The following is a 25,632-nucleotide window of genomic DNA, read 5'->3' on the forward strand; positions in this document are numbered from 1 at the left end:
GCTGGCCTACTGAAGTGTTCTTTAGCGGTATTTTTTACAGCTCCTCCTGATATAAGCTGTTAGCTGAGCATGAACTTCTTTTTTAAGAACTGAGCAAACCAACAAGAAGTGCTGCATACATCAAGGAAACACCCTAATTAAAGCATGCAACTCGCATAACCTAAATGAACAGCAGGCAGTAATGGGGGGGAAACCCCTCTGACTAATTCATACTGTATAAAGTACCAGAAAAAACCCAGCTGTAATTAGCTATATTGTAAATGAGCCAACCCACTTCTCTGAGGAGATGACCCTGAAATACATCAGAAACCTCCTGCTGACGTTTTAAGAGGCAGACGAATAAAAGAAAAACAAGTATATCAGTTGGTATAGTCACAGATTTTGTGTTTGATTTGAAGAAAATGTATCTATAGAGTATTAGAGCTGAAAAAAAATTAATCAATACAAAATGAATCTGTAAAATCTGCAAAAATGTCAACCATGTGCTGGTGCCAGTATCTGAAAGACTTTTCTCTGTTTTCTATCATCATTAATTAAATATTTGGGGGTTTGGGGCTGTTAATAAGACAAAACAAGGCCTATGTCGCATTTGACTGTTAGGTTTTGTTGCGCTTGCTTGGTCGGGTAAGTGGGTCAGAAATCTACTTGCCTGAAATCTATTTTTTTTCTATTTTACAAATTGATTTATTAGCAGTTATTAAATAACAACAAAGACCAAAGTTGATGATGGTGATGTCTTTAAATGTCTTGTTTTGTCAGTTCAAAAATCAAGGACATTCTGTTTAATATGATAATAAACAAAGAAAAGCAGGAAAACTCCATATGTGAGAGGCTGCAAACAGCATTTTTCACAATTTTGCATTTTAATTTTTTTTTTTACTGTTTTTACAACAACTAATTGAGTTGCCAAGTTTACTTGCCCTGGGTGTGCAGGCAGTCCACATTATTGAGCACTTCTATGAAAGCCTTGGCCTTGGGCTCTTGGAAATCACACAGAGCATTTTTCTGACATTATATAAACAAAATGATTACAGGTTAATTGAGAAAATAATCAGCATGTTAGTCTTTCATTAAAATAATTGCAATGTAGGAATGTAATTTGCTTCAACAGTTGGGTTTCAAACTACTTTGATGCCTATAATTCCTATAAATCTTAGTACCCCTTACTTAAAACATATTAACACGTGGTTAATTTACCATCTGAAATTGTCAAACAAATATTATGGGTTGCATCTTATTTCAACTGACGTTAAGTGTTTTCGAATGAAACCCATCATATCTGCCTAGAATGCCAGATGGGTGAATTATGAATTTAATCAAACTGCGAAAACTGGTTCACAGGGTCTATCTCCGTGAATATTTTATGGCTAAATGTTTTATTTACCAATATATATTTGATACTCAGCAGGGAGACTGCTCTGAGCTGCTTCCAACTCCACTTCTGGCTGTGGCAGATCATCAATATTAAATTTTTACACCTAAAAGTCAAATGTGGCTGATTTAACTAGGTTGCTTCATTCATCATATGATATCAGAGCTAAATCTTAACATCTTAGAGAGCCAGTTTACATTTTTTTTTCCCATGCTGCATGATTTCAGCTGAGGATGGTAAACAAGATTTAGAATTTTTGTTTATGTGCAGTGATTTTACATTCTGGACAGTAACACATTTCACCCAGCTTTGATAAGGGCCTTTAATTAAAAGGTTAGACAAGGACTTTCATCGGGAAAAAAAGACAAACTTTGCTCCAATAAATCCTGATGCAGGTGTGACACAGGACAGATTGTGCAGCTTTCAGCTCTTCTCATGTGAGCCATTAAAGGTAAAATTATCTGTGAAGTAAAGTAGTTTGGGTGTCAGTGTCATCTGCCAGTAAATAACTACACTGCCTCAAATAATTCTGAGAAATCAGCCTCAACAGCGGCAACATTATGAAGTCGCACTCGGAAGACAAATGGAATAGATTGGATAGAAATACATCTTGGGAGGTTCATTTGCAAGTAAATGGGTTTGAGCCGTCATCTGCTCTTGAACGTACTCTAAGAAAACGCCCGTCGTCACTGCCTCTGGAGCACTCATCTGCATTACGGCTTAATTAAAAGAGTTTTGGAAATGGAAGGAAAAGTGTGTTGCTGCTGGAATTATCACTCTGGAATATTGGAATCTAGTTTCGACCAAGATACTTCTCAATATTCATGGTCTGCCCTTTCAGACAGAGCCACAATGAAATTGAAGAGCTTGAAAGTGGTGTGGCAATGAATTGATTTGCAGAAGGTGTGGCGAGATATTTGGAGACCTTTCTGAGCTATTTGTGAGAGGGAAATGAGAAAATAAGATATCTCTTGTCACAAAGAGCCTAGTTATGTGTCAGTGACAAGAGACTGAGAGCCAGACAGTGCAGCTCCTGTGGCACTGAGGTGTGATGTGACTACACTGTGTCAAAGATTGCTATCACGTTTAATTATCTGGCTGGCTGCACTAACTAAAATGGTCGACCAGAGGGCCCAGTCAGTCACTAACCCCCCTCAGGCTGCTATTTCCCATCCCCTTGACTGGTCGACTTCACTCTCTGCGCCTCCAGCTGATTTCCACGTTGCTATTATTACAGGCCGGACATTATTGTGTTAGCGTGACGAATCTCTTTGTCTGTTTGTAACTGCAGTGATAAAGCCTCATCACATTTCCTCCTGATGACTTTTGGGGCCAAAAGAGATTATGGCACCGTATATCACTCTTGTGTAATATAAACCTCAGAAGTGAAGTCACGTTGGAGCTACGAATATGACCATTTATATTTATTACTGGACATCTGTCGAAAGGGTGTTATGGCTTTGAGGCTTTAATACAACATCAGTTTTATTATCCTGAAAGAAATTTGGTTTCCAGCTAGACATTGAACGCGTAGATCAACTGCAATGAACAACAATTTAGCCAAAATATGAATGTAATATTAAATGTAATACATACTAATATCACAGGACAACTTTGTTGATATTCTGTTTTCTTATCATCAACAATTCAAACACCAAAACCAACAATAAACTGATCCTACAAACAAAATATTATCTGTGTAACCAAAGCCTGATATAGTCCTCCAGTATGGTGAATATGACACTGTAGTTTACTCTCAGTGGGGATGCACAGATTAATTGTCTGATGAGCAGTTTAGCCGACATTCGCCTTCTTGACCACAATTGGCCGATCAGCAAAAAAGATGACATTCAGAAATGGCAGTGGCCAATGTTTATCTGTGGTGTTTCGTGCTCATTAAATGTTGTGTCGGTTATTTTTCGGTGGACTTGCACAACAGTAGCTAGTCTAGCTGGCTGCTGTTTCGGAGAAGAAGCCATTGGTGGGACACAACTCTGGTATGACGGACAAAAACAAAATAAATACCCACATAAAAACATCAGTATCGGTCAAATTGTTATTTTAAACATCCACATTATTATCCACAGAATTATATATATATATACATATATATATATATATATTTAAATGAAAATGAAAATATGTATTTGTGACCTGTTTTTAAAGAGTTACGTCTACAGTAGAAAATAATAGGTTTGGGGTACAGTCATGAGTTAAGTCTCTAAATGCTAGAGAGACACTCAGGACAATCTCCCAGCTTTTCCCTGCTAAAACTAATCGGAAAGAAAAAAGTTTAAACCAATCCAAAGACTTTAGGGCAGCCCTCTGAAAGGGCAGTGACATCGAGTGCCTAATACTGAGGAGGATGGGCGAAGAGCATAATTTTGGGTAAGGCATGTCAAGGAAAAAATGCAAGGGAAGAGGGTTTACTTAGCAGCCATTCTCACTGCACGGTTGGTGGTGAGAACTTAGACTGTCTGCTTTTAGGAGACTAGGCTTGGGGTCGAGAGCCACAAATAGCCAAGGAAAGTCAGAAACAATTGGTAGAAGGCCTGCCACATTCTTCTTTCTGTTCTTCTCGTGGGTTTATAGAATATCACCAGTTATTCTTAACGGAATACAGAAAAATATATCATAGATAAAAACACCACTGCATCAAGTAGGCTAAATGCTTAAATTTGTAACATATTTTTAGCATTCTGGTTGCAAATTCAATAAATGAAAGTGCACAGACGGTAAATTAATTGAATATTCTCATTATTGAGAGTACAAGACCGGTCCTGGGGAGTCTGTCGATATGGCCTTCCAACCAGGCACTGAACTGGTCTACATGTCAATAATACTATCCCCAATGGTTTCCACAACCAGCTAGAAAGGTCTCATCTCCTCCCAACAAACCCCCCATAAACTACAAGCCCCTCCCCCTGAAAAGGGGAGAGATAAAGGGCACGGCAGAGAAGAGGGATAAAGGGAGAGGATAATAAACACTTAATCCTTTCTCTCCACTCATTTAGGTCATCCGTCTGTTGGTCAATAAGCCAGGGTCCATTCAGTCTATAAGCATGTGGTCCACTGACCTCTTCGGCCCAGTGGCATGCAAGAGACTGGGCCAAGATGGATGCCAGGTCAACAATAACGACACATACTCATTAAGCTTTTCCAATCAGTGGAACGACAGCACGGAGATACATGTACATGTGCATTGTTAACCACGATCGATCAAGTCTGCACCAGCATGCTACTGTTTAAATCTATTAATGACAGGCTCACCATCAACCACAGCATGAAAGTGCCATTATTCTCCTACCTTACTGTATATGGGTCTGTGCGCTTCTTTGCTCCGGTTTCAATGCTCTCTTGCAAACAAATGAAGTGAGCTCTGCAGAACCACGAGTCGAAAATACGTACAATCAGCTGTCACCGGAGGATTAAGCATCGCTCTAATGCTCGAGCCACAACACCCAGTTCTGCCTACATGTGAGCAGATGTGGCGCTCCTTAAATTACACTGTAGACCTAATGACCTAGATTGCTGGGTGGAAGCCCTGGGTGGAAGCGCTGGCTGGCTCTCAATCTCTTTACCGCCTTTACACGCTGGGGGTGAATCTGTGCTACTACACTAGATGTCCAATAATGTGGGTGGCCGAGCTCAGAAAACATAACCCTCCATGGTTTACAAAGCATTACGGAGTCTCAAAAACAGCCTCGTAGTTCCACTGAAATGAGTCAGACTCAAATTGCTGGTTTAATAGGTTTAAATCATGAAGCAAAGAACAACAAAATGATTCTTCTCTTTGAATTCAAGCTGCTAAAAGTGCCTGAAGCATTTGTGGTTTCAACTTTGTCTAGTTGTTAAAAAACACAGAGCTGCCAATGTTGGACAGCTAAGAGACAGCAGGCACATCCCAGAGTTTCCTCTGACCATGATGGCAGCTTCTCGTTTTCCTGAGCCTCACGGATCAAGAGATTAAAACCCTTTCGGCAGGGTGTCCGATTAAATGGGCCTGATATGCTCTCTGGGCTTTCCCTCTCCCTAGTTACAGCTCCACCAGTCAGTGCCATGCAAGCCAGCAGTTAGACAGGCAGAGATGATTACCTACAATGAGGAATACAGTCCACTATACCGCTACAGCCACTATTGTTCCAGATGCCAATTATTGTAAAAAGCAAGCCCTCTCCTGCTTTAAGTATTAAATCTCCAAAAAGCATGACTGCGTACATGGTTTTCATATTAGTGCTTGTTGTAAACAAGATCATAAGGGATATGAGGGACAAAATGTCACATAAATAAATAAAAACATTTTGATCTGATTTATTATCCAAATATAACCAAGGCCAAAACATCTGTGCATGGGACTTTAGTACACTGATTCCATAAACTGTTCAAAGACAAGGAGGCAGCATTCATGGTCAAGCTATAACCAAAAAATGAAGCCATAAATGTCCATCACAACCTAATAAATCTTCATGGACTGTACTGTGACGGTGTAAGTCAACATCTGCCTTCTTGCAGTAAAGATAACATGCAGTTATATGAATGGAAATCTCAAGAGGAATGATAAGCAATTAGGGAATTACACATATAGCAGCCAATGGTCATGAGCCCACTGTGGTGATGTCATTACTGTAATAAGATCTGGGGGTTGTTATTGACTCTACCCTTGGTGGGTTTCCTGCTGGGCTAAATGAATATTTGCACAAGCCTTCATTTGTATGCAAAATCTATAAGAAACAAACAAACACACACAAAAAAAACAAACAAATGAAAGGGCGGGGAGAGAAGACAGAAAGAAAAAAAAAAGACAGAAGAGGTCAACATACAAACCTCCAGATCAAAATAAAAGATTTCCAGACTAAATCATCCTCCTGTCTAAACTGACTGCAGCATATGTAGAAAACTTCCACATGCTGACAGACAGCCAATTGTAAAAGAGCCAAACTTAGATTATCGCACTCATGTTTCTCTATGTTTTACATAATTGCCATTTGTGTTTACTTGCTGGCTTGTCTGCTTGATTTGTCTAACTTGAGGTGCATGTGTGTTGGGCTTTCATCATGCTTTGGCAACGGAAACTATTCTGTCCTGCCAATAACAATTTTTCAATTAGTATGATGTGCTACTTGATAGCATGTGTGATGTTCTGCCTTTTCCTGTCAAAAGTAAGTGAGTAACCATATGATCAGTATTTAAAGGATAATTCAAGTGTGTAGAGTGGCTACCACCTGGCTGTATGTTGTTGCTGAATTCCTGGAAAACCAGTCAAATCAGTGTTGAAAAATCTATTTCAACAAGGGTGTTACTCAAATGACAAAGCATATCTTGAAGACTATAGATCATGACAGCCATACCATATTAGCATTACGTGCCAACAGTGCTGATATCAAGGTACATTCAGCTAGAGCTGCAACTAACAATTATTTTCATCATTGATTAATCTGACAATCATTGTCTCGTTTAGTCTATTAGTTGTTTTGCCCATAAAATATCAGAAAATGGTGAAAAATGTTGATCCACAATCCAGAGATATTCAGATTACTGTCTTAGAGGCCTAAGAAACCAGAAAATATTCACATTTTGAAAGTTGTCATCAGATAATTTTCACATCAACTTCTTAAAAAAATGACTTAAATCAACCGATTATTAAAATAGAGGTGATTAGTTTAATAGTTGACAACTAATGGATTAACTGACTAATTGTTGAAGCTCTATATTTAGCATCAACATACAGTTGACCACCATGTTGTATGTAGGCCATATAATCTCAGAGCTGACATATTTGTTAGAGGAAAACACTGCTATCCACACTGGAGAGTTGCTTTTGGCTGCATATGGCACATAAAAACATAAAAACTGAGCAAAATACATTGCATCTAGTAGCATCAACATAATAAAATACAAAATGTTTCAAAAATGTTCATAAAGGATGTTCAAATAAGCAATTATATGGTTTAAGATGTTTCAAAAATTCATTTGATGCAAGAAATTACATTTTGGACATAGATTTTAGTGTTTCTTAGTGTCCTGAAAGGCCTCCCTGAGAGAGGCTGCACAAACTGTGAGGGAAGTGGATGAAATATGTCACCAACAATGACACATCTATGACTATTATAGGAATATTAAGGTGATTTTTTGTTCGGCATCTGTGCTCTGCGATCCAGGAACCGTCCATCAGTGTGATTTACAGCCCTGTCTCTGTATTTGTGCGTGTGTTTGTGTGTGTGGTCTCGGTGTGTGAGTGATCCCAGCGGTGCTGACAGCCGATCAATCCGGTTACCGTTCAAGTGCAGATCAGCTCAGGCCTCCTGTGAGTGTCTGCTGGAGCTGGAGCTGCCTGCTGCCTCCAGCACCACGGACAGCGCCACCAGCAGCAGCAGCACACACACCAGAGGGTCAGACTGGTGCTTCAGCTGGTGCTCACAGCGAGGCAAAAAACACACCAACACCAACACCCAAAATATGAAATGCATTTTTGCTAGAGCTGCAATGATTAATAGAGTATACGATTAGCTATTAACTGTTATATTGATCACCAAAAGTAAGTCAAAATTCTATCATTTCAGCTCCTTAAATGTGAATATTCTCTGGTTTCTTTACTCCTCCATGACAATAAACTGAATATCTTTGGGTTGTGAGAATAGTGATTGACATTTTCACCATTTTCTGACATTATATAGACCAAACAAAAAAATGGATGAATCAAGAAAATAATAGACAGAATGAAAATGATCCTTACCTGCAGCCCTAATTCTTACAAAGGGTCGATAAAGCCATTTTATGCTTTAAAGCAACATTTTGCATCACATACCATGATGTTACTGACAGCTCCTGGAGGTTAAAAGGTGGGATGACTGAATTTAGGGCAAGCATGACATCACCTCTCATCCATAACCAGCCTGATCTATTGCTTGGTCTGATTTTTCTTCCTAATGCAAAATGACACCTGGCGTGCATAATTTCATCTCATAGACCTGCAATCAAATACTGTCACCTCAGTGCGTCGTAAAACATAATGAGGGCAGAGACGTCGGTCGTTAAACACACATAACATCTGCACAGCTGGATGTGTGTGCGCCAAGGAAACTAAACACTATTATATCCGTTTCTTTGAATTATTAATGGTCACATATTTATTTGCACTTCTAATTAAATAAATTCCGGTATTTTATCCTAGGAGAACGTCAAAGGCCTGTAAGATCAATAGTGTGCGTGTGTCTGCGTGCGTGAGTGTGACAGCAAGCACATGGCGGCCGTTTCTAGTACAACACACTGACACACATCGGAGGCTCGACCGGGCAATAAGCAGCCTCTGGTCGGGTTTCTGTCGCGTCCTTGGCCTGCCCTGCGTCCATTCACCTTGTGGAGGCTCGATAGAAATCCGATGCACATCCATTATAGGGACGGTAATCATATCTAGTGGCTCATAAATGAGGGAGAGGAGGAAAAAAAAAAAAAGAAAGATGGAGAGAAAACGTTCCACGTCGATAGGCTACTTACCGGGGTTTTATCTTGCTGGCTCGGGACTCCATTGCTGTCTGCTGCTGCTAATGGTTTCATAATGAAAAAATGTTAAAAATCTAACATCCCGGAGCTGCTCTACGCTACAGCATAGACCCCCATCGTCATCCCAGCCGCCTGCCCGCCCTCCTCTCCCCTCCCTCGGCTGCACCGTCTCTCTGGAAGGAGGCGGCGGCTTGACAGTTTTGGGAGTATCCGCTGGTTCCTTTTGGCCTGATTAGACTCTCCAAACCAACACAGAAATATCTTAAAACCCACAGAGGAGGAGGAGGAGGAGGAGGAGGAGGAGGAGGAGGTGGAGGGGAAAAAAAATATCCTTTTTATCCGAGCCGGCTCCTGCTCCTTCACTTGACAATCACATCATCTCCAGCCGGAGAACAGCAGCAGCAGCAGCACGCCGATAATAAAGCAGAAAACAGGAGGAAAAAAAGATGAGAAAAAATGGCTGACAACACTTTCACTCACGTTTGGTCCCTCCGCCTTCCCTCCCTCTCTATCTCCCCTCCCTCTTCTGAAAGTAAAGCTACATACACACACACGCCTTTATGCACCATTACATTATTTGAAGACCGAGACGCCTGCAGCCTCCGCCGAGCTACTGTACGTTAAAACCCAGCGGTTTGTTTGTAACGGCAGCGCGAAAGGGGGGGAGATGTGTGTATGTGTGTCAGGGTGGAGGAGGGGAGGGTGATGGTGGGGATGGTGGTGGCGGAGGAAGAGGAGGTGGTGGTGGTGTGTGTGTGTGTGTGTGTGTGTGTGTGTGTGTGTGTGTGGGGGGGGGGGGGGGGGGGGTAGTAAGGACCTCCTCCCTGCCAGACAGTGATGTTGTAAGAGCAGCCACTATGGCTGTGCTGCTCCTCTCCTCTGGAGGGGCTTGCAAACAACCCCCCAGTGCAGATAGAGGGATGGAAAAGAGGAGGAGATGGGTGGATGAGAGGATGAAAGAGAGAGATGAGAGAAAAGCACGAAGCGTCAGGAAAGAGCTGGTCGAGTGGTGGGAGGAAGAAAGACAGCAAAAATCAAAAGGTAGATAGATGGATGGATGATAGAAGAAGAGATTGCAGGGAGGAGAAGTGCACAGTGGGAGTAATGCCATTATCACGCTCACTTCGGCACAAGACCACGGCTGGAGCCGGTTGGCATAGTAACGGAATGAAGGAAAGCCATTTCCTGGGCGGGGAGACGGAGACAGAGACAGCAGCACTTCCTCTTGAGAGGGTGAGAGTGAGTAAAAGAAGAGGACACGCAGAAAAGGAGGAAGAGGAGCATCATTTCTGGAGCAGAGGAGTAAAAGAGAAAGGGAGAGGTGGAGGAGAAAATAAGTGGGCAGACAGCAGCGAAGCACAGAGGCTGGCAGCGATGATGTCACTCTGTCACTGTCACTCAGCTGGAATAGCCATGGCAACTGGGTGAGCACGAGCCCCCCTCAGCCTCCCACTCACCCACCCAGCCAGCCAGCCATCCAGCCCCCTACACACCCTCCAGGGCTTTCAGTTGCTGTGGCGACGGAAGCAGCGAGACATGGCGAAATGGAGGAGGGAGGTGTGTGTGTGTGTGTGTGTGTGTGTGTGTGTGTGTGTGCAAAAGAGAAGAGACAGAAAAAGTGGCAATAGACTGCCACTTCACCTTCACTCAGCTGTACTACAATGAGCAGCAGCGTCACCAACAAATAAACAACATGCTTACGCCTCTGCTTTGTGAGAACAAGAGGGGAAATGTGTGTGTGTGTGTGTATTATGCATGTGTAGGGAGCAGGCCATGTCTCCAGAGACTGTGGATACTGGAGACATAAAAGGTCCCATACATGAGAGTCTCCTAACAGACAAAGATGTGAAGATGGCACTCTATATGATAAAAAAGATGTCACAGGGAAGAATAGGGGTGTAGAGGACAACCAAGACAATGGAAAAAAAAACATTGCTCCTGTTCATATCCATGTCACAAAGAAAGGAATCAATATCAACAACAGCTGTCATAATTTACATTTCATCTACACTTTACAGCAGATGAGACATCACAAAAAGTGTCACACCTCAAAAAGAAGAGTAAATTTATGCTTTTTATTTTGCTACTTGTCATTTTGTGTCAAACCATTTTTATAAAAGTTTGACAGTGTCAATCATTTTCTGCCATTTTGTTCCTTTGCTGTTATTTTCTTGTCATTTTGATGTTTTGAAAATTGAGAGACAGAACAAGTCTTTTAGAACTTTTAGTACAAGACAACAGCATAAACAGCAGCACTTTACATATGAACAAATATGAACAAAGCCTTTATTTTTATTAGACTATCAACAGGAAATTTAACAACTATTTAGATGATTAATTATATTATTTATTGAGCAAATATGCCAAACATTGGCTTCTCAAATTTGAAGATTTGCCATTTCTCTCCATTTTATTTTACTGGGAGATAGTGGGATGTAAACAACAGAATGAATTATACATTGAATATTCAATTTAAGCTGATTTCAGGCAGGTAAGAGGGCAATATTTTGAGAAACTATGTTTATAGACAGCAAAGATCTGTATGAATGATGACCCAACAATTTTGCCTTCTATTGCGTCTCAACATAAAGAACTACAAAACCCATACACACCTCAAGAGCTTACAGATAAAAATGCTGATCTGTCATAAACATAAACAATTAAAACATCCAATTTATTAAAGTCAAGCTTAAATTTGGTTAATCAAAATTGACCAATCTGAGAAACAAAACTCAGGAACGGTTGTGAGGTCAGTTGTGTTGTTTACGTTCAGTACCTCCAACATGGCCGACCTCCAGATTGTTCTAATGTGTTTTTTTGTGGTTGGAGATGACAAGATATCTGATGATGTTACTTTGTTTTCTGGGAACGTGTTATGGCAATTTTATATTTTATCATTTTACATATTAAAGGTTGTATATTTATGCAGGATTTGTCAGTAGCTGTTTCTAAATGCAGAGGAAAGACAGTTGATTGTTGAGTCTCATTTCCAGGTCATCATATACAGACACTTCGGGTTGGTAAAATGTCCCGAGCGCAGAAAAATAATGAGAAAATAAGAAAATACAGGCAGAGGACAGGGTCTCTGCAGATACAGACACCACCACACACACTAGTGTGTCACAAGTGATGACTGAGAGGGATTATTTTTCTGAGCCTAGATATTGTGGGGTTTTTTTTTACATCCTGAATAATATGTCTTTAAACAACAGCTCAAAACCTCAGTTCATGAAGAAAATAATAACTAGTTGCAGCTCTACATTATTGATATTCATTACAAGGATAATGCTGCAAAACTTGAGCTTCATACTTGATTATGTGGTACAAAATATTGTACAAACACCCACATAAACAAATTCTGAAATATAAAAATAGTTTCTAAGAAAACCAATAAAACATTTCACACATTAATATTTTGTGTGTTTGTGTGTATTCAGATAGTTGAGGCTGGAGCTTGTTATGGTGTATATAAAGAGCCTGGCTGGTCTGCCTCAGACAAAGCCTGGAAAGCAGTGTACTACTTGCTGGTTTTGGAGCCGCTCCAGTCAAAGTAATGGGGAGGTGAGTGGGAGGAGGGTGAGGGGGGGAAGCTGGAGACCCGGTATGACATCACCTCTCCTGCCCCGAGCCATGATGTAATGTATCACAACAACAAAAAAGCTCAGGTGCTTTGCTGTGCAGCGCGATCATTAATGTCTCCAACAATCGCCGAGGGGGAGACGACCGGGGCATCATTACATCACCGCGGCAACGGGGTCGCGTCTGGGGAGTATCAGACCTTCCTGCCCAACCCCCTTCCCTTCATTTAAAGCCTTCTAGGAACAAACAAGCCAATTAATCATTTTTTTTACTGACTAATCACGAGCTAAACGTAAAGGCAGAGAGGCAGGGGAGCATCGATCTTACAGGATTGTGACAGTGACGTGAAAAAACGCCACTTGAGAATAACATTAATGCACTCATGCTCAATTCCAGCGTGTGCTAAATGCATGAGGTGGAGGAGGGGGGCGGTGCCTCATCTGCCATTTGTAAACAGTCTGTGAACCCGGCGTGGTGGCTGCAACTGTTCAATCCATTTATAGGGTAGGCCATGTGATGGTGTTTTGCTTGCTGATGCGTAGCATTAGAGCCATAAAAACCTCATTACACTGCTGGATGGCATGAACACATGACACACACACACACACACACACACACACACACAGAGACACAGACACACACACACACACACACACACACACACACACACACACACACACGCAAGTGTTTCAAGGGTGATAACGGCAAAACATGGCAACATCAACCATCCACCTTCTTTAACGGCTTAATTCAGCTGTTTGTAATTTATGTTCACATGCAGCAGAATACATACAGTATAAAGCACCAGTTTGTGTTTCAAGCATTTTGCTCTAGTCAATACAGATCATTCAACCAGCAAAGCAGGGTGATGTTTGACTCCATTTTCTCTGCATTAAAATCGTAAACACACAGCTGACATAAAATGACTCCTTCAGCATGAGAGAAGGTCAGTCAGACACATGCTCACAAGCAGCCAAAAAACATAAACAAACCAACGAACTTCGTCAAATGTGGATAGCATGTCTGAGACTCAGTTCCTCATCCCATGTTTCAGTTCCTCTATGGAAACTCAGTGTTTTGAAACCTAAATGTGACCTCTTGTGCATAACATACTTAGCAGAACATTGACATACTGGAGAAATGCTTCAGATTTCTCTGAAATTAAGACATTTTCAGAATGGAGTTTTGTGTGATTGTTTTCACACGCCGAGACAGATAACACTTGTGAAGAAAGTGACTGAAATTAGCAAATTTCACCAAATACCTGTCCATATTGCAGCAATATTGTAGAGATTACCATTGCTTTGCAAAATATTAACCCAATGAGATTTTTAAGAAATGATCATTAGTGATATAATAAGAGGGAAAACCAAATAATAGAACAGCTACAATAGTGTGGTTGTAATGCATGCTTCAAAACCAGAAAAATACAACACTCATGTCATACGACAATATAAAGATATCTAGTCTCATATCACAACATTGATCTCATATCAATATAATGCCCAGCCCAGTATCAAGGGATGTTGTATTTGGTCAAAAATAATACTGACAAAAAAAACATGATGATACTTTTAAATATCACCCTGACCTGTACCCTATTTCTTGGAAAATATTACTCAATCTGCAGCTGAAAATAGTCCCTGAGGTCATGCACGATTTACTCTTATTTAATACACACTTCATGCACTTATGAGCATTAACAGCAGAGGAGCAGTTTATGATAAACATGAATTACAGTGCCCATACTCATGATAATGAAAAAAAAAAAGTCACCCGGTGCAATGGTGTGGCTAAATGATGTGTTTTAACAGTCTTTGAGCTCCGTGGCACAGATATTTGGACATAATACTTGCAAGCAGGATCAATTAATTGTTGGTTGTCATCTTTTCATGCAATGTTTTGACAATAAGAAAAATATAGTGTTGCCAGGCTAATCATTGCAATTTAACAGTGACAATTCGGTCGTGCACAGAAGAGGATTTTCTAACTAGAAGGACCAGAATAAGTAAGCTAGGAGGGGGAAAAAAAAGGAAAAATACAGGATCAACAGCAAGGATCTAAACAGACAAAACTAAATCATATCACCAGAAAAAGACACTCACTCCTACATCTTTCCTGACTCACAATGAGTGAGCAGGTAGGTTTTCGGTATCCTGATCGAGAAGACTTCGACACAACACAACTTCTCATGGACACACACTAGCTATTATAGGATCAAACTCGACGTACTCTGATTTATCGATCTGTGTCTATCCTTGTTCACTGAATTTGTGCGTAAGCCAACAGAATGCCTCGTGTAGAGAAAACACAGCCCTCCTGACTGCCAGCTCAGTGCATTAATCCTTGACGTCGGTCCCATTACGACGGCTCTAAATAGCATTGTTAGAACGAGAAAGATGATCTAATAAGGTGACTACATTTTCATAGCTGCTACAGCCCAAGGGATTATTTCATTTATCAAGCTGTTGTCACCTGCATGCTGCTCTGAAAATAATTTGGCAGAAACGCAGGCAGCCAGGCACGTTTAAAAGATTACACTTGTAGGTTCACAGGGGCAAAACATCCAAAGTGCATAAATCAAAAAAAGTGAATGAAAGGAGAAGCTCCTGGAGAATAAGTGCCAAAGTAAGAATGTTAGGAGGTAAGTGAAAAGTTGATCAGTAACTTGAGGTTTCCGGATCAGATTATAAACTAACCGTGGGAGGTTATGAACTGGAAGTCTTTAACTTTGCAATGACTGCGAGGTTGGTGTGTCAGTCAGCTACAGGGAGCATGTTTCACCTTTCTGTCTTTCCCAATGTTCCCGTTTCCCTCAATGCCATATCAGACAGATATGGAAAGAAAGGCGAAGGCAATTTTTAACCACAGAGGGTCAAAAGCATGTGTCCAAAGACATGAAGAAAAGTGTACAGCCAGATGAGTGGTCCTGTTAGACTGTACTTGCTTTGAGCTAAATGTTAACATCAGGATGGTTCAAACATTGAAAATGCTACCATGCTGATGTTTGGCAGGTACCATTTTTAACACGTTCCCCATCTTAGTTTAGCAACATTTGGTAATAAGCACTAAACACAAAGTGCATTCGAGGCAGGAAATTGGCCATAAACCACAGCATTGTATAAATATAATTTTTGACCTGACATTGGTGCTAAAGGATAGGATTTACTACCAGTGAGGTTGAATACCGCTCGCTTCACTCTTCCCTTCCAAGCTTGTAGGAGAAACGATGCTGACCGCGAAACACGCAAAAGGCAGAATCTAGAGCCAGCATTTGGTTTGTGTGTTCTGGGCTACTGTGGAAACACATAGGTTTCCCACACCTTTTCAAAAGTCAAACTCAAGCACTTTTCAAGCATTTTCAAGGTGCATTTTTGAGGTTTTTCAGCACATATTTTTCAGCATATACCCCTTACATGGCTCGAAAGCATGGTGAAAAGCTGCACATTAGTGTTTTCAAGAAATTCCAGAACCTGTACAAACTCTGAAAATGGCAATTGAACATGGCTGTCTCCATGGAAGAAGACCTTCACCTTCTGTGGATGTGAACAATTCATTCGCAGCTTTCTTATTCTCAGGTGACTACACACTCACATACAGTTGCTTTTTATATTCCATTTATGCCATATTTTGCCAAAAAATCCAACTAAAATGTTTAAAACTGATTACTGTTCAGTTATTTGGATTTATTGTGAGGAGAATATGCATATCTGTCGCAAAGTTCAATCCATCCATCCAATATTTGTGGAGATATTTCACTCAATACCACACAAGTCAACCACAAGGTGGAAAGTAGAGGAAAGGATGGGATCACCAAAGTCAGTAGCATTTGTACTTTGAGAAACATGAATATCAGAACATAATTCCGGAGCAATCAGTCCAATAGCTTTAGAGATGTGTAAGTCTTATGTGGACAGAACAACATCTATTAAGCCATACAACTAGCATATCTTCTAAAGGCACTATAGTCCTTAGCAGAAAAGATATTGCTGATATTTTGGAACATGACTGGTCAAAATGGAGACAATGTGGTGTTACTGTATGAGTCACAGTGCCTTGCAAAAACCATACAGGATGAAATCCATCACACAAGAGGCAGAGAGACCAATTTACCACAAACAGCAGCATCGATAAACCAGAATGTAATACACACACACACACACACAACATTTTTAAGGCTGGGGCTATCACAGAGTCTTTCACATATCCACAAACAGCTTAAATATATTCTGTACAACACACGAAAGTGAAACAATCCTTCATTACAAAACAACTTCAATGATATTGTGTTGATGTATAAGAGGGAAGAGTCAAGAGTGGAGACTGAATATTTCCTTGATGGGACAAGAAGTCATTATGTCAGGATTTAAAGCTGCCTTCATAGTGTAATTTGTTGGAGGGTGTGTTAAGTCAGGTACAAATGGATCTCTGGGCGAGCAATAATTGCTCATGTGGAATCTGATGTGTTAATTGATATCATCTTTTACAGCTTAACAGTTCATCATATTGTGAAACTTTATGTAAGAGGAAATTAATTCCACCTGGTTTTATTCTCCGTTTTACTGCTTGATATGCTCATGGCTAATTTCAGTATTAACCCAGTGTAACAGACATTTAAATTCAACACTACTATGTGGAGTTTCTTTTTTATGTCTGTATGCCAGACTACTGTATCGAACTGAACTAAAAACACCAAAACACCATGATCCCAGTCTTTCATCATCCGTCTTTCTCAATGTTAAGAAGTATCCAGGGAACTGTGCACTCAACACGAAGCTAGACAGTTTTAAAAATTTTATTTTTAGACTCATACAAAACATATTTTAACCCTTATTTAACCAGACACACAGAATCAGCATTCCTATTATTAGTTCTAGTATCTCCTGCAGCATCCAGTATTGTCTAACACCGGCTCAACATCGAACAGATCAAACAGTCCTGCTATGAATGGTTTGGAGGGATTTTGATCAAATCTAAGTGACACAAACAACAAAAAAAACAGCGTGCTTTGTTATGCTCGCCATGCAGGCTCATTACCATCGAAAATAAATGTCATCTGTCAAGCCTTTTGAAAATAGTCAACTTTCAAAAAGGTCTTTGAATGTCAAAACTGACATGAAAAGCACATCAAATGTCAGCAAGCATGTTCTATAACACTGGTTGAGGAATGAACCACTGCTGTTTGTAAATGAGTAGCTCATTTTTCTCAGTGGCACAAGGCACATTTTCAGCTGGATTATGAGTATGAGCACTCCCAGAAATATCTGCTCTATTTCCATCAAAGCATTAGGTCTGATATTTGGCTATTAATAACTATAAACACAGATTTTGCTTTTGGTGTCTGTGCTGGGAAAGAGAAACAAAGGAAGACAAACTACAATTGAAAAAAGCATACACTGCATTGCACACAAATTTCAACAATCACAATGGCCATGTTTGACAATAAAGCTTCACAAATATAAAGGGATGATTGAGGCCAAAATCAAAAATACATATTTTTTCTCTTACTTGTGGTGCTGTTTATCTGTCTGGTTTGCTTTGGTTTGAGTTTCCAGCGTAGAGATGTCTGCCTTCTCTCCAATTTAACAGAACCAGATGTGACTTGGCTTTACACTGAAAAACTCAACAGCAGTGTCTCTTTGCAGAAATCATGACCCTCTTGTCCATGAGTAGATGCACACTTCAAGGATATTCAAAGCACTGTTACACCACATTCACACACACATTCTTACACTAATGGTAGTGGCTGCCATGCAAGGTGCCTCTGCTCTTTAGAACCTACCTCATTCACACATATTCACAATTTGGAGCAATTTCTTGGCCAAAGATCTTTCAACACGTAGACTTGAGGGAGCCGGGGATCAAACTGCTGAGCGGACGACACCCCGCCTCTACACACAGCCGAATGTCAGGTAGAAATAAAATAGTTCTGACATGAAACTGCTCACAACAAGGTCTGTGGATTACCTTGACTAACCGGGTCATGATTTCTGGAAGGAGAAGAGGCTGTTGAGTTTCAATTTTTTTTTTTGGCACTTTGAGCACCACAAGCTGAGGGCCATTTATTTCTATTATGTTTGGGAGAAGGCAGACATCTTGGCTGCCAATATCTCCAAAACTCACTCACACCAAAACAATCTTGATGGATAAATAACACCACAGGCCAGATTAAAAAAAAAAAAAAAAAAAAAAAAAAAATGTATTTTTGATTTTGGGATGAAGTGTCCCTTTAAAAATAAAGTAAAAGTTTTGGAGATTATTAGATAGACAGATAATTAATCAGCAAGCATTTTATTTAATCATTTAAGTAATTATTTTTAAAGCAAAAATGCTAGTTATTCACTGGTTCAAAGCTTCTCAGTTTGTTTTTGGATTGTCAGGTAAAAAAAGCAATCTGAATATGTCAGCTAAGGCTTTGGGAAATTGTGATGTGCCTTTCTATTCTATGGCACTTTATTGACCAGTTGATTGAGTTTTTTTTTTTTTTTGACAGATTAATTGATTGTAAAATAATCATTAAGCCTAGTTGCAGGAATCAAAAGCTCCCCTGAATAGTTTTGAACAAACATCCAAGGATGAAGAAAATCCAGGAGGCGAGAAAACAAAGTGTACAATGAACCGTTTCTTCTTTCACCGCTGCTGTTCCTACACAATGTCTATTCAAAACTGAGCTTTTTGTATCTCTGCACAGCTGAAGCAGAGCAGGTTGTCACAAAGGACAGCTCTAAAAATAGGAGCTCGGCTTTTTCTGCGGCCGAGAGTGGCAGGTTTGTTCTCCCCGCTCTCGCATTTCTCAGCAGGGCCTGACTGCTCAACACCTTGAGCTCTGATCTGTTCAACCTTTTCTTCGCAATCCGTTTCTGCTCGGACACTGAAGGACTCCACGACGAAATACTGGGGATGGTGGTGATGATGATGGTTTATATGCTTTTTAACTACAGTCCATGCGGCATATATGGACGGTGCATTTCTAAATAGCTGTGTTATGCTTGGATAAATGTCTTTTAGAGCCATCATAATCAAACACTTAGCACATTCACAACACCATCAGCTCAACAGTGAGGCAAGACCCAACAGAACCACACCCACACAGCAGGGATAATAATAATCCATAGAGCCTAAAGACAGTCAATACCATTATCAAGCACATCAGCAGAGAGGCACAGTGTTTGAGATCAATCAGGTAAATTGTTGCCATTATCTCAGCGTACAGGCCCATAAGCTCTACCAGAGTGATGTTTATCATTCTCCTGTCATCACCCACGTCCATTCACAACCAAGCATGCTTATTTTTCTGATCAAAAACAGGATAATATGCATAGCAGCACAGGATGGAGCATTTTTTATCAGGGCTGTGTTATAAGAATTCAATTCATGTTGCTGTTGATGTTGTGGTAATACAATTGGAGTGTGGTGCAGGCTTCCCTTTTCGTCTTTATCAGCATCCATGCCGGCAAATGGAAGGTATTTATTAAGGAAGTCTACAACAAACTACAGATACTACAAATGAGGAACAGACGCTGATAAACCTCCCCCCAGCTGAAACACAAACAGAGACAGCTAGAAAAAGCAGAACACACACACACACACACTCACATAGGGAACACAACAGACAACACTGTTAATAGATACGGTACCTGAGGTTTATTGCATTCCTGGCAGCCAGGTTAAAGGAGAGAGCCATGAAAAGAAGCAGAGGAGATGAAAGTTATCAAACATGCCACTTGCCAGTTGAGGATGTGAGAAGTAGTGGGGGAAAGCTGCACTGACATGTTAAAATGCAGCATTCTGCACCACGCTGAGAAAAAAATTTCCATGTTAGGCAGAGACTGAGTGTAACAGCATCCTAAAACATTGTGTAAAGATCTCTGTATGAGTCCTCAAACTTACTTTTTCACCCAGTTACAATAAAAGCTTTAGTTTAGTTTAGTTTTTTCTTTTTTGTGTGGAATTATTCTTTCTGAAATGAAGCAATTTCCTATATTGAGGCAGACAAATCCACTCTTTTCAGTGTTCAAGGTATACGTTTATTTGCATCTAAATAAAGATTATATCGACCTACTGGCCAAACCTTTTTCATTGTTCTGGGACTCAGCACATTAATGAAATTTCAAGGTGAAAACTTCAACTTTCTCAGGGCTCTTAGCCAAGGACAGGTAGGGAACACACAGACACACACATTATTATTCTGGCTTGCATACACACACACACACACGCCCCTTTCTATTCAGCATGCCTGCAGATTACTGAACAGATCACTTTAACTTTCGAACCTCGTCATTACCACTGCAGGACATTTTCGACCTCTAAACAGAAGACTCCAATTATAAGGTGCTGTATGTGGAGTGGTTTAAAAAAGAAAAATCTCTTCATCTTTTCTAAATTAACTTTGAAACCTTTGGTAGAATTAGCTGAAAACACACAAGAGGATGATGAGAGAGCCATTAGCCTTTATCTCATCCCAGCAGTTACAGTGTTAGCTGTTCTCAAATTTAAGACCGTACGTTGCACAACATACTATTTGCACAATTTAAACAAAATATATTTAGGTTATGAACAATTTCAAGACATCATCATGGAGGTTTCTTACTGTTATTTGACATAATATAGGTAAAATGGAGAATTTAAAAAAATAATGGACAATAGATTGTTAATTAAATTAATCATTAGTTGCAGCCCAAATTTTTATACTCTGGTCTCTTTTATTGGTCTACATAGACAGAGAAAAGACAACTTCATAGTCACAAAAGGACATGAATTAAATCTCACAGATACGTCTCTGCACTCTAGCTGCTTATGCTAACGCTAACTTCACTGGCGGGATGAGCTACCTCGATAAAACATTTTGTTGTTGAAGGAAGAGTTTTATATTTTGGGAGATACACTAATTTGTTAAATGAGAAGATCAATACCAGTCATATCTCTGTATTATTAAGTATTAGCTTAAGTTAGCTTAGTGTAGCACAAAGAAACAGGGGAAAACAATCAAATCAATTGTTCTTATGCAGATTTTAATGGGGATTAAACAAAACAATCTAGAACATGTTACAGAGATAGTTCAGATTATTTAAAGTGGGGTTGTAAGAGGTACTGTAGTAGATGGCGGACGGCAAATATTGCTCTCTTCAAAACAACCGATCAAGGTAGCGTAGACCAGCAACTCCTGCGTTCTGTGAGGTTAAATGACTGATTTTGCCAAAGTCTTCTGGTTGCTTTGAAGACAGTGATATTCGGCTTATATAATGACAGTTTCCCACTGGAAAAGGTTGTCTGACGGCAAGGTAAAGTGGCTAAATATAGCATGCACTTAAACTGATATTGATTTTCATTCTCATCCAGTGCCCTTTTAAAAATGGAGGAAGGCATCAAAACTTCAGCTGGTACACTTTTAAATTACAATTTTCATGCAAATATAATTAATTTCTAAGCCTGCCTAAGGTAAGATACAGAGGGTTTGAAGTTCATGTGAACTGAGGCTTTTGGACAACCTAAAATGAATTTCGGAAACCTGTGAACTCTGTCAATCTTTGCATTTCTTTATTGCAATTCTATCATTACAATATTGTGTCTCATACATTTGTCGACACTCAACATTTTATATTTAAGAGCTCTCAAATGTAAATACCGACGAGAGAGTCGTCCTTATCTGCAGTAACTTCCACATATATCGTAAAGCAATTAAAAGTAGTCGGTAGATGAGTGAGCAATGTCACTGTCAAGGGCACGCCAACAGAGCAAACGACTGCTGATGGACACTTTAGCTGTTGCAGGGATTAAACCTGTGACCTTCTGATTACAGGGCGGCCTCGCTAACCGCCAGGCCGCCCGGGTGGAGGAAAAGAGTAAAAGGAGTATTGATTGTCTGCCTCCTGCTGCTTGTATAATTATAGAACAGCTGTTTGGGGCCTTGGATGCCCTAGTAGCCACTGAGTAAACCCAAAGGAGGAATATTACTCATCTGCTCAGAGAGTTTGGAGCATCTGAGGTGGTGTGCAAGAGGAGAGCAGCAGAGAGCAGGAATAAGAGGACAAAGGGTAAAGGAGATAATGGGAATTATAACTTGTTATGGATAAAATCAGGAATGTAGCGTTCAGTAAAAACCAGGCTGCCGCATCAACATTTCATTTTAAAATGAGTGACAGACAGAATCTGCACAAAGACATTAAGTGAGTGGCTGAGTGAGAGATCAGGGAGAAAATCTGCATGTACGTGCATGTATGTGTGTGTTTGTGTGTGCGTGTGCGTGTGCGACAGGTCGACAGCACAAATGGCTGTTGATATTAGAGGAAGAGATAGAGTGTGTGAGATAACGTGGTGAGCAACTGAGAAATGGAGATTATGAGCCTTTGCAAGGGAGAATATTCACAGAGAGATCAAGTGTGTGTGTGTTCGTGAGGGTGTGTGTGTGTGTTTGTGTGTGTGTGTGCGTGTGCAACAGAGGGAGAGTGACGCTTGAAATAACTGGTGTCCATTCTGAACAAGGCAGCCGAGTGTTATCCCACTGCTCTGAGCAAGCAGGAGACACGTGTTGAATCCTAAACACTGTCCTCTTTCACTGCCCTGATTTATCCAGGACACATCTATAAACAGAAATGTATTTTTGTGTGTCTATCTTAATCCTTTGACGTTTAAATTGCTTCTACTGATGGCAAACCACAAATCTACGCTCAAACCACAGCTGTGTTTCTCTTCAGGCAAATTAACTGAGTGCGTCAGATACAATCCTCAAGTAAAATGTAGAAATAATGATAATATTTCACATGACAACCTGATTTTAAAAGCAACAAGAACATAATGTCCTTCAGATACATGGAGATAAAACTTAGCTCATGGTAAAAAATTAAACTAGGACAATCTTACATCATACCTTAAATCAAAGGCTTTTAATGTTCAGTAGTAGGCGTGGTCTTTGACTCTGGCAATAAATCTAACCAGCGCATTAGAAGTGAAGCCAAAACCGCCATCTTTCACCTTAGAATTATTGCAAAGGTCAGTCCTCTGAAGCACTGATGCATGCTCTCACACAAGAGGCCTGCATTACTGTGATGAACCAGAATCTGAGACACAAGGCTAGCAAGGTAACAAGCAGGAGGTACAACTTGTTAAAAGTTCAGTCATGAATTGTGCATCAACCACCTGAATTCACTGCCAAGAACCTGGTTATTTTTCAGTGATTCACATACTTTGGGTGTTGTGCTCATTGACTTTCCCAGTCGCAGGAGCAGCAGAGTAAATCATAGCTTTTTGTGGGCGGGATTAAGAACGGGGACATCATCTTCCAGTGCCAGAAGTAGACAAACACAGACAGAAAGATGGCAGCAACCACAGATGAGATCAACAGCGCTGCACAGGTTGCTTTTAGTCGACCTACAGAAATGATAACTCTTAAACCCACGCATTTCTTTGATCAGCATGTCAAATGTTTAATTACATGGTACTCCTAGCAAAAATTTCTGCCACCTGATAATGATGTTGAGAGGATCGCAGATTTTGTGAATTTTACTTTAGCGATCGATTAATCATTAAAAAATAAGAAGATACTAAACACACATTTTTTTCTCAGTTTAACTACTGCCATTTCTAGACCGACAAGACGGAACAAATCAATGTGTGAGCCCCACAGTAACGATGCACAAAACATTCATTATCAGGTAATACATTTTTAACTTCTCAACAGCAGTTAATTGATTAATGATTGATTGCTTAACATCCTCTCTTAACCAGAAAGAGTAGAATATGTACACATTCAATCTTAATGTTCTTTTTCACTTGTCAAGTTGGGCGAGTGGGTCCGAAATCTACTTGCCTGAAGTCAATTTTTACTTGCTCCTGTATAAATTGTTTTATTTCTTAGAGATTAGCAAATAACAATGATTTAATTGCATTGTTTCATGCTATGATGTCTAGGAAAATATCTAAGATGATGTCTTTAAATGTCTTGTTTTGTCAGTCCAAAATCCATAGATATTTAGCAGGAAATTTCCATATCTGAGATGCTTTTAACAGCATTTGCTACCATTTTTGCATGAAAAATTACTTTAGCCATTACCATCTTTAACCATTTATCACATGTCAGGTTGGGCTAGTGAGTTGCTAAATTTTCCAGCTGGATATGGCATTTCACTTTCCCTTGGTAAGTGAGTAGTTCTTACTGTTGAGCCCTGGTAATAATAATATAACAACTGAAACCTGAATGTAAATGAACTTTGATGATTAGTCTTCTTCATAGATGTATTTTGGGCAGACTGACTCAATGTAATCCATCTCAAGGGCTACAACAAAAGCAATGTTGAGGCATTTTTTAAGTTCTGCAGGCTCTGAATTGGCCTTGACCAATGATTTAGGGTACACAAGAGTGTTGCCCCATACAATTTCATTACCCTGCTTATTTTGTCTGTCTTATTATTTTGTTGGATTGTGAAGTACATTGGAATGGATTTTACGAGATGGTGCTGCATAAATCGAGACTGACAGACTGATTGATTTTGAACTTAATCCGCTAATAGAACAGCCTACATATCTAACATCTATTTAATGTAATTCCACACACTAGCTCTCTCTCACCTACTGCAAGTCCACTCCACTCCAAGTGATAATAATTGTCCAAACACATCCAAATGAAGCCATTAAGGCCAGACTCTGTATTTACATGTACAAGTAATAACTTGCATTATGTTTGAACCCTGAGAGCCAAATAATCCTCACTTATACAGATAATAGCTCTGCTTCAGAACGTGGAGGAGAGTGGGGGCTGCGTGTGTGTCAGCACTCCCAGTGGGAGTTCCACTCCTGGGTTAGCTTTATATTTTAGATATTAAGCTACAATGACTGAGCACGTTCAGAGTGTTGCTCAGAAACAACAGCTGCTCACAGACACTCTGCTGGGATCGAACCTGTGACCTCAGGGTTTCAGAACAGTCTCAACAACAACGAAGGCCATCCTGATTCTGGCAAAGCATTAGCTATTTCAGGACATAATGGTGGCTGGCATTGGTACGTCACATCTCATCATGCTCACAGGGAGTTTTTAGTTGGTTATGAAACAGGCTCAGTATATTACTGATGCCTCAGTATGAGCTACTTAAGTTAACAAGACCATGCATGAGAAAATCTGCTTCTTCTATATGGCATGATTAATGCCTGCCATCGGGTACCATTCTCTTTGAAATCAGATGAAACAA

The 25,632-nt window shown here is 40.1% G+C and overlaps 1 protein-coding gene across 12 annotated transcripts in view; it reads right to left on the minus strand.

Moving 5' to 3' along the window:
• The window catches only part of rapgef2b (Rap guanine nucleotide exchange factor 2b), a 149,614-nt gene that overhangs the window by 43,075 nt on the left and 80,907 nt on the right, over positions 1 to 25,632 (minus strand). For 7 of the 12 annotated variants that reach the window (XM_084719765.1, XM_084719763.1, XM_084719761.1 and 4 more), the window contains one exon: positions 20,089 to 20,106. The exons of 3 other annotated variants lie outside the window; for them this stretch is intronic. In XM_084719765.1, the coding sequence (XP_084575891.1) occupies positions 20,089 to 20,106 (18 nt within the window). Of the gene's footprint in view, positions 1 to 8,866; positions 9,445 to 20,088; positions 20,107 to 25,632 lie in introns of those variants that run through there. 2 more of the 12 variants (XM_084719770.1, XM_084719771.1) reach the window with 2 other exon arrangements.

This window comes from Lutjanus erythropterus, chromosome 5 (genome assembly GCF_056507025.1).
Source record: "Lutjanus erythropterus isolate fLutEry1 chromosome 5, fLutEry1.hap2, whole genome shotgun sequence".
In the NCBI taxonomy this organism is placed as follows: Eukaryota; Metazoa; Chordata; class Actinopteri; order Lutjaniformes; family Lutjanidae; genus Lutjanus; species Lutjanus erythropterus.